At 40.1% G+C, this 8,710-nt stretch overlaps 1 protein-coding gene across 2 annotated transcripts in view; it reads left to right on the top strand.

Annotated features, from left to right (window-relative positions):
- Positions 1 to 236: 236 nt before the first annotated feature.
- Positions 237 to 8,710, top strand: part of Ssb (small RNA binding exonuclease protection factor La) — a 13,051-nt gene continuing 4,577 nt past the window's right edge. The window contains exons 1-6 of one of the 2 annotated variants that reach the window (XM_008837794.3): positions 237 to 375; positions 1,957 to 2,052; positions 4,004 to 4,107; positions 4,275 to 4,449; positions 4,972 to 5,079; positions 5,333 to 5,433. In XM_008837794.3, coding sequence (XP_008836016.1) covers positions 1,987 to 2,052; positions 4,004 to 4,107; positions 4,275 to 4,449; positions 4,972 to 5,079; positions 5,333 to 5,433 — 554 coding nt within the window. In that variant the 5' untranslated portion in view covers positions 237 to 375; positions 1,957 to 1,986. The remainder of the gene's footprint in view (positions 376 to 1,956; positions 2,053 to 4,003; positions 4,108 to 4,274; positions 4,450 to 4,971; positions 5,080 to 5,332; positions 5,434 to 8,710) is intronic. The other variant, XM_008837795.3, reaches the window with a different exon arrangement.

Raw genomic sequence — 8,710 nt, 5'->3', positions numbered from 1 at the left:
GCACTTCATAAGATGGCAAAAAACGGCTGGGAACACAAATACTGAGTAGAATCACCCCAAAATAGACGTGCACACAAACAGACGCGCAGGTACTCCTCCGCCCCGCCCCCCCCCGAACGTTCTGCGGCACGATTTAACCCAATCTCTAGGGCGGGAAGGCGGGACCCAGCGAGCAGAGAGAGGCTGAGACTATAACGCATGCGCAGAGCGCCGCTTCGCCTTGCGCGCCCGCGGCCACGCCCACCCTTCTCGCAAGGGCTGCCGGGACAGCCCCCATCTTTGAGCGCGTTTGGCTGGCCCGCGGGCGCTCGGAAGTGGAGGCGCTTCCGTCGTTGTTCGTGAGCCTTGTGGCGTCTGCCGTTCCAGACCTTTGAGGTGAGCCTCTCGAAGGCCGAAGCGAAGATACAAAGGAGTATGCCCGGCCGGGGCCTCGCCTTCCTCGCGTTCTCTTCGACGCCGCATGGGCCGCGGCCTGAGGCGGCGTGTTGGGCCTCAGGGGGCGCGGGCCTCGGCGAGGCGGGCGAGCGGGCCCCTGCCAGGAATGCGGGCGCCCGGGGCTTCCCACGTGGCAAGGGCCCGGGCGGGCTGGTGTTGGGGGACCGGGCCTCTCACGGGGCCTTGGGGCAGATGCTGGCCGCATCCCCACCGCGTCCTTTCGGTTACCAGCACCCCTGTCCAAGCTCGCCGAAGGCCGATGTTTCGGGCCCTTTCTTTTAGGAAGTCTGGGATGGTCGGTGCGGGTTAAACGCCACAGGGTTCTGTGGCGGCTGACTGGAGGCGGAAAGAGTGTGGGCCGCGCTTAAACTCCCAGAGTCAGTAGGTTGGGTTTTAGAATCGTCATTCACCCCTGTAAAAGCTGCTTCTGTGTGAAATTTTGGGGAAGTACCAGGTAAAACCGAGTTCCATAATTGGGTAGGCCAAAGAAGTCTTGCAGGGACTAACTAGTTCGTTTATGTCATTGTTTGCTTGATAAAGGACCCTAGGTGTCTGGTAACGCCATTGTAGAAGGTGGTAGACAAACTGGTGCTTGAACTGAGTGAATTCTGAAATGGGATGTGTACGGAGTAGAGCCTTCCGCGGGCATCCAGGTTATATAGACCAGCGAATTTAGTGTCTTTAGCATTGCTTCCTAGGAGCTTACCATCAGTAGCTCATCACTAGATTCAACTAATACAGATATTCATGATGAGTTCTTACACTTCTCCGCTTTTGAACAAAATGGCTGGGTGGTTTAGTAGAGCCCTGGGAGCAAGTAATTTGAAGTCAGAAGAGCAGGTTTGTGATTTCTAGCAAACTTAGTATCACAGTCTCTTTTTTCCCCCCTGCAGTGTTTTCAGCCCAGGAAACAGGAAACTGACTATAAAGTTAACCAACATATTAATATATGAGTGAGCAGGCACACCCTCCCCTCCAACCCCCAGTTTAAACTTTTTTAGTGTATCCAGGCTCTCAAGTTATCATTTTTTCATATCTTCCTTGATGTGCAGTATTTAATCACCATGACTTCCATATTTAAATTTTTTCGCCTTTGTCAATAAGTTCAGGGTAAGTCAGCTGTGACTAATTTGGAAAGAAATGGCACCTACACCAAAAAAATAACATTGAGAGCCATACAGATATACTGGCATGCTGTAGTGCTGCTATTTAATGCTGGAAATGGATGAAAAGTGATTAGATAGGTTTTTATTTTTTTTCTTTCTAAAGGTTGCATTATAATAAAAAAGGAGGCTAGTGATTTACTCAGAGTAGCAGCAGATTGTTGAGAGTTCTTCACTTTTTCTTTCCCTTAGTCCAAGGTGTTGCTTTGTTGAGATATAATTTACAGGGAAACAACCTATAAAATTATATATAGCTCCTTGATATTTAAGAAAAGGATGGAGTATTAATAATTTTTAATAATTCTCTTTTTGGTCTTGAGTTTTATGTGTAAAAAATTAAATAACCTCTTTCTACCAGTGTGGGAAATTTTACAGATAGATAGCCACAATGGCTGAAAATGGAGATAATGAAAAACTGGCTGCTCTGGAGGCCAAAATCTGTCATCAAATTGAGGTATGATTCTTGTGCTATTAAATTTCAAAATCAAGTTCCTTGATAGGAAATGTAGGGTCTAAGCATGAAAACAGAAAAAGCAGCTCATTTCAGAATGTGGAACTATTCAAACATTTGGCTTATATTTGATTCTTGGAATTAGATGAACATACTATTGGAGTCAGGTTAGGAGACTCAGGAATTAGAAACATTTCAAAGGTAATACTACAGACTAGTGTTACCTTTTTTTGAGACACTCATAACCATATCTCCGTGCTACTTTCCTAGTCTGTAAAATGGAGATAATAGTGTGATCCTTGTAAGATGATGTGAGAAATTAATAAATTGCAAAATTAAAACACTTTGCCTGGTACTTAATAATGTAATATAAGATTCCTGTCAAACAATGTCTCGTATGCTTGAAAAGCCTAGCAGTTTATTCTTCTCAGTTCTTTTCAGTCAGCATAACTTTAACAGAACATGTATTTTCAAAATCCACCTAGCATTTCAAATTTAGGTATAAAAGTGTTATGTAGGGGGCTGGAGAGATGGCTCAGCGGAAGACCCAGGTTCAGTTCTCAGCATCCACATGGTGGCTAGCAACCATCTGTAAATCCAGTGGATCTGGTACATGGCCTCTACAGGTACTGCATGCATGTAGTACACTTAGAAACATACATTCAGGCAAGACATTCATATACACAAAATAAAAATAAAATATTTTAAAGAAGTGTTATCGGTAACAATGTCTATATGAGAAATTGGCCCTAAATAAAGCCTCATGCTATGAAGCAATTGTGTGTAGTGCTTTTTTTTTTTTTTCAGCTCTTTGAACTATTTCTTAAAACTTGTACCCCTTTGTTATGAGAGTAAAGTTTTGTGTGTTTAATAACATCCATTCTATAGATCCTTTATGTTCTCTTTGACTGTAATAGCTCTATAACATTTTTTTATATAAATCTTAGGAAAAGGGTCTACTGATTTCTTTAGGATCAAATTTCTAGGAGGAGCTAGATTAGCTTTAGCTGTACACATTTAATTTTTTTAATTTTTTGAAACAGTCTCACTATGTAGCCCTGGCTAGCCCTAGAATACACGATGTAGAGCAGGCTGGTCCCAAATTGCCTATCTGGTGCTTTCTATTTTGTGATTAATAATGGTATTTTTTTGAGCGTTTATTGTACATGTACATATGTAGTTTTCAAAAATGACCCAGGAGTGGTAATGCATACCTTCAATCTCTACTTGAGAAGCAGAAGTAGGGAATCTTTGTGTATTCAGGAACTTCCAGGCAACGCTCCTGCCTCAGATTCCTAAGTGCTAGGATGAAAGGCATGAGCCACCACACCTGGCTTCTCCTTAATGTATGACTCTTAATAGATGTGTTTGCCTTTTTCTTTAATGCTGCTGGTGACATTCCAAGTAGTCATACTTGGATCTGGGGGTTTTTTGTTTTTGTTTTTCCTTTTCCTGTTGGTGTTGGGGATTGAACCTAAGTCTTAAATTCTTTCCACACCAATTAGGAAAGTTTTTATGTATTATGTCTTTATGTTCTTTAAAGATTTTCTATTCTAGTAGTAACACATTTGTTTCTTACCCTGTTTCATTAGCAACATTTATTTTTATCTTTTTGTTGACTTGTGCTATACAAGTTTCATCAGAGTGTAGTTCTGACATATTAAAAAAAATAGAACTCGTTATATAAAAGTATTTTTTAAAAATTCCATGATTTGCCGGGCATGGTGGTGCACACCTGTAGTCCCAGCACTTGGGAGGTAGAGGCAGGTGGATCTCTGTGAGTTCAAGGCCAGCCTGGTCTACATAGTGAGTTCTGGGACAGCTGGGGCTACAGGGAGACCCTGTCTCAAAAAGACAAAAAAAAAAAAAAAAAAAAAAAAAAGAAAGAATCCATGATTGAACTCAGTATTATACAATGCTCTAACATATGAAACATATTGTAATTATCCCACAGTATTATTTTGGAGACTTCAATTTGCCACGGGACAAATTTTTAAAAGAACAAATCAAATTGGATGAAGGCTGGGTACCTTTGGAAATAATGATAAAATTCAACAGGTAAAGAAATTATTTGTTTTGGTTCTGGGGATCAAACCCAGGAACTTGGACATTGCTGTCACTGAGCTGTACTCCTAGCCCAAAAACCAAAAAGTCATCTCAGTTTTCTGTTAATAATGAGAATTACTCATTTGTTTTTGCAATGTTTTTATGTGTGTACTCTTCAGGTTAAACCGTCTAACAACAGACTTTAATGTAATTGTGCAAGCACTGAGCAAATCTAAGGCAAAACTCATGGAAATCAGTGCAGACAAAACTAAAATCAGAAGATCTCCAAGCAAACCTCTCCCTGAAGTGACTGATGAGTATAAAAATGATGTAAAGAACAGATCTGTTTATATTGTAAGTAGGTATATAATGCATGTCATAGATGTATTTAGAAGGAAAAGAGTGGATAAGAATAAAAACTCAGGAACCATAGTTTTACCAGTTACTATATATTGTTTGCTGGTATTCTTAACCTTTCTAAGCTTTTATTATTATAAATGTGGATATTTTCTACCTAAGTTACATATTTTGAACCCTGTTCTTATCAATAGCTAAAATCTATAGCAATTTTCATTAGCATATTAATTTTAAATAATTTTTATTATGGAAAGTTTCAAATCCAGGGAAACAGCGAATAGTATAAAGTACAGTCACTAGACTTTAACAGTTTTTTTTAACATGTAAATAATATTTTATCTCTGCTCTGAGTTATTTTGGAGCAATTCTCAGGTGAGTCATCTTATTACATTGGAGAATAAGATTGTTAAACAATTAAGAGAGTGGAAGAGAAAGAGTCTTCACTCAAGACAATGAATCAATTTTGGGAGAGTTTACTGAGAGTGACTGTTTGTACTTGTATCTTTCCCATTTTTACAGAAAGGCTTCCCTACTGATGCAACCCTTGATGACATAAAAGAATGGCTAGATGATAAGGGCCAAATATTGAACATTCAGATGAGAAGAACATTGCACAAAACATTTAAGGTATGATTATTTGATGTAGATTTTCTAGTTGTAAAATATGACTTTCTTATCTTTTTTTATTTTTTATTTTTTTGGTCTTTTTGAGACAGGGTCTTCCTGTAGTTCCAGCTGGCCTGGAACCTGCCATGTAGACCAGGCTGGCTTCAAACTCAGAGATCCACCTGCCTCCCAAGTGCTGGGATTAAAGGCATGCACCACCATGCCCAGCTGTAAAATAGGAATTTAAAGAAAATATTTTTCTGTCCTTCCATAGGGATCAATTTTTGCTGTGTTTGATAGTATTCAGTCTGCAAAGAAGTTTGTAGAGACACCTGGCCAGAAGTACAAAGACACAAGCCTGCTAATACTTTTTAAGTAAGTCTTTCTTGCTGACATTTCTCAGGCGATATAGTTATTCGGAATTGATGCAATGAGGGGGTAAAACATCTCCTATAAGGCTAGTCTTAATTTTGCTATCCTTTGAAATAGTGTTTGTTCAGTGGGCATTAGTCCTTTGAGAATGTGGAAGTATGTTAGTATTTTTTTCTAACATGCATTTCGTCTTTACATTTTATTTTGTGTGTGTATATGTGTGGGAGGGCACCTGCCATAGCACATGTGTGGAGGTCAGAGGACAACCTGTGGGAATTGGGTTTTTTCCTTCCTCTATGTGGGTCCTGGGGATTGAACTTGAATTGTCAGGTCTGGCACCAGGTGCTTTACCCATGGAGCCATCTTTCCAGTCCTGTTAGTACCTTTTCATTATTAGTAACTAATGAGAAAAGTTGTTTCAGTACTTATTTTGCATCTGAAATTTAATCAGGCAGAATACAGAAATGTGGGATTTTCATTGTGGTTATTTTTCAGTTTATATAAGCATAGTTTGTTTGCTTTTTTTATTTATTATTTTATGTATATGAGTGTATTGCCTGCATGCATGTGGGTGCACCCGTGTCATTCAGTGCCACGGAGGTCAGGAGAGGCCTTCGGATTCCCCTGGAACTGGAGTTAAGGACAGTTTGTAGCCACCACGTGGGCACTGGGAATCGAACCTGGGTCCTCTGCAAGAGCAGTTAGTGCTCTTAACTGCTGAACCATTCCTCCAGTCCCTTGTTTGCTTTTTAAAAATATATAATGTAAAGGTTTGAGGCTTGGATCACATTCTAATGTGTGTCTTTAAAAGAGTATTGGGGGTGCTGGAGAGATGGCTCAGCAATTAAGAGCACTGCAGAAGATCTGGGTTCAGTTTGGTCTTCCAGAAGACTTGGATTTGGTTCTCAGCACCCACATAGCAGCTAACAACCATCCATAACCTCCAGTTCCAGGGGATCCGATGCCCTCTTCTGTTCTTTTTGTGCACTGTGTGACATAGGTGCACTTACATGCAACCATAATGCTCATACACATAAAAATAAATCAATCAAGAAAAATTTTGAGAGTATGGGGGTAGGGGAGATGGAGAATTTTAGTCGATAAAGTTTCTGTCTTACAAGCATGAGCTGCTGAGTTGTCATGCACAGCTGGAACCCTAGTGCTAGGGAAGTGAAAACAGATGAATCCCTGGATGTTTTTTTTTGTTTGTTTTGTTTTTCTCTTTTTGAATTCCTGGATTTTGGTGACCAGTTGGTGAGCTCTGGGTTCAGTAAGAGACCTGTCTCAAATGATAAGATCGGCCGGGCGTGGTGGTGTATGCCTTTAATCCCAGCACTCAGGGATTAAATGTTCCTACAATGTTTCTACAAATAAGGCAGAGGCAGGCAGATCCCTGTGAGTTCAAGGCCAGCCTGGTCTACATAGTGAGTTCCAGGACAGCTGGGGCTACAGGGAGACCCTGTCTCAAAAAGACTGAAAAAAAAAAAAGATTGGTTACAGAAGACACTGACATCAACTTTTGACCTTCATACATTACACGCTCATACACTACACATAGACAAAGTGAGGATGAGCTAGGCATGGTGATAGTTATGTGTAATCCTAATACTCCCATTATCCCAACATGTGGGAGACTTAAGGCAGAAGTTTGAGTTAAGGCTAGCGTGGGCTATATAAGTGAGAGCCTGTGTCAAAAACAAGGTTGAAATAGAATGTTCTCATAATAAAGTTAGTCATTGGTCATATCCCCCTGCATCATATAGTCTTTAAAAAATTCAAATTTTTAAATGTTATATGTATGAGTATGTTGCCTGCATGTATGTAAGTGTAACCATGTCAAATGCAATGTTCATGAAGGTCAGAAGAGGGCGTTGGATCCCCTGGAACTGAAGTTATGGATGGTTGTTAACTAGCATGTGGGTGCTGGGAACTGAACTTGGATCCTCTGCAAGAGCAGCCAGTGCTCTTAACTGCTGGGATCTTTAGAAAAAAATTTTTTTGGTAACAAGGTCTTATTCTAGCCTAGGGTGGCCTTGAGCTAATGGTCCTTCTACCTTGGTCTGATGCTGGGATGTACCACCATGACAGGCTTCCAGATCTACTTTCTAAACATGATTTTTTTTTTCTTCCCCCTCTGGTCTTTTTGTTTCTTTTTGAGACAGGGTCTCTCTGTAGCCCCAGCTTCCTGGAATTCACTATGTAGACCAGGCTGGCTTTGAACTCACAGAGATCCTGCCTACCTCTGCCTCCCAAGTGTTGGTATTAAAGGTGTGCACCACCACGCCCAGCTTCTAAACATGATTATCACTGCTGCCGTTCTTAAATCTTGGAATGTTAGAATTTTTATTTTTTGGAAATTAACATTATAAACAATATGGAATGCTTATATAACCTCTTTTTTTCTGTATATGCATGATAAAGGAAAACCAGCATGCAGCTGAATACAGAGTTTCTTTTGGGGTCATGAAAATTTCTGTAATTAGTAGTGAGTAATTTGTACCAAATCAGTGTGTTGGTACAAAACACTGGTTAGGTACATTTTAAATAGGTAAGTTTTCTGGCATGTGCATTTTTGTTGGTAAAATTTTCTTTTAGTGTAACTTATATTTTGAGTTTTTAGGTGCTCATGTTGACAGGAAGTGTGTGTAACTACTGGATGTGGTGGTACACACCTGTATTCTCAGCACTCTAGAGGCTCGGGCATGAGGATTGTTAGTTCGAGGCCAGCCTAGGCTACGTGGTAAATTCCAGGCTAGCCTACACTAAATAGTGAGACTGTGTCTCAAAGAACCCACACACAATAGTGAAGATTTTTGACTCCAGCTCTCTGGATGATGTTGGTTCCTACAAATAAGAACTGACCATCTTCCTCCCAGTGGGTAGATATATCACACATCTCTTAAAAGGGAACATACCAATGTCAGTTAGTTACTTTACAGCAGAAGATTGGGGAGGAAAGAAGATACCTGTCTTAATATACTTTTTACCCCATCTAAAAAAATGAATATTTCTGTTGAGTAGTTTTATTTTAATTTCTCATTTAGACTTCAGTTCTCGCTTTGTGTTGCTGGCCAGACCAAACCTGATTTAACAAATTACTAACTTAAAAAGAGGTAAATGTATATTTACAGATACTTTCTAAAAACAGGGTAGATTTATTTGAAACTTTCCAGTATTGAGCTACTGTTACAGTATCTGCCTGTAGTTGCAAAATCAAAACTATAAAAGCCCATCCCTTATCCACTTAATCCAGGTATCCTTGGATTTAATGAAGCTAATA

The sequence above is a fragment of the Nannospalax galili genome, unplaced genomic scaffold (assembly GCF_000622305.1).
Source record: "Nannospalax galili isolate Female #2095 unplaced genomic scaffold, S.galili_v1.0 scaffold1398, whole genome shotgun sequence".
In the NCBI taxonomy this organism is placed as follows: domain Eukaryota; kingdom Metazoa; phylum Chordata; class Mammalia; order Rodentia; family Spalacidae; genus Nannospalax; species Nannospalax galili.
The sequence above is the reverse complement of the archived record's forward strand: the minus strand, read 5'-3'. Positions and strand labels throughout refer to the sequence as shown.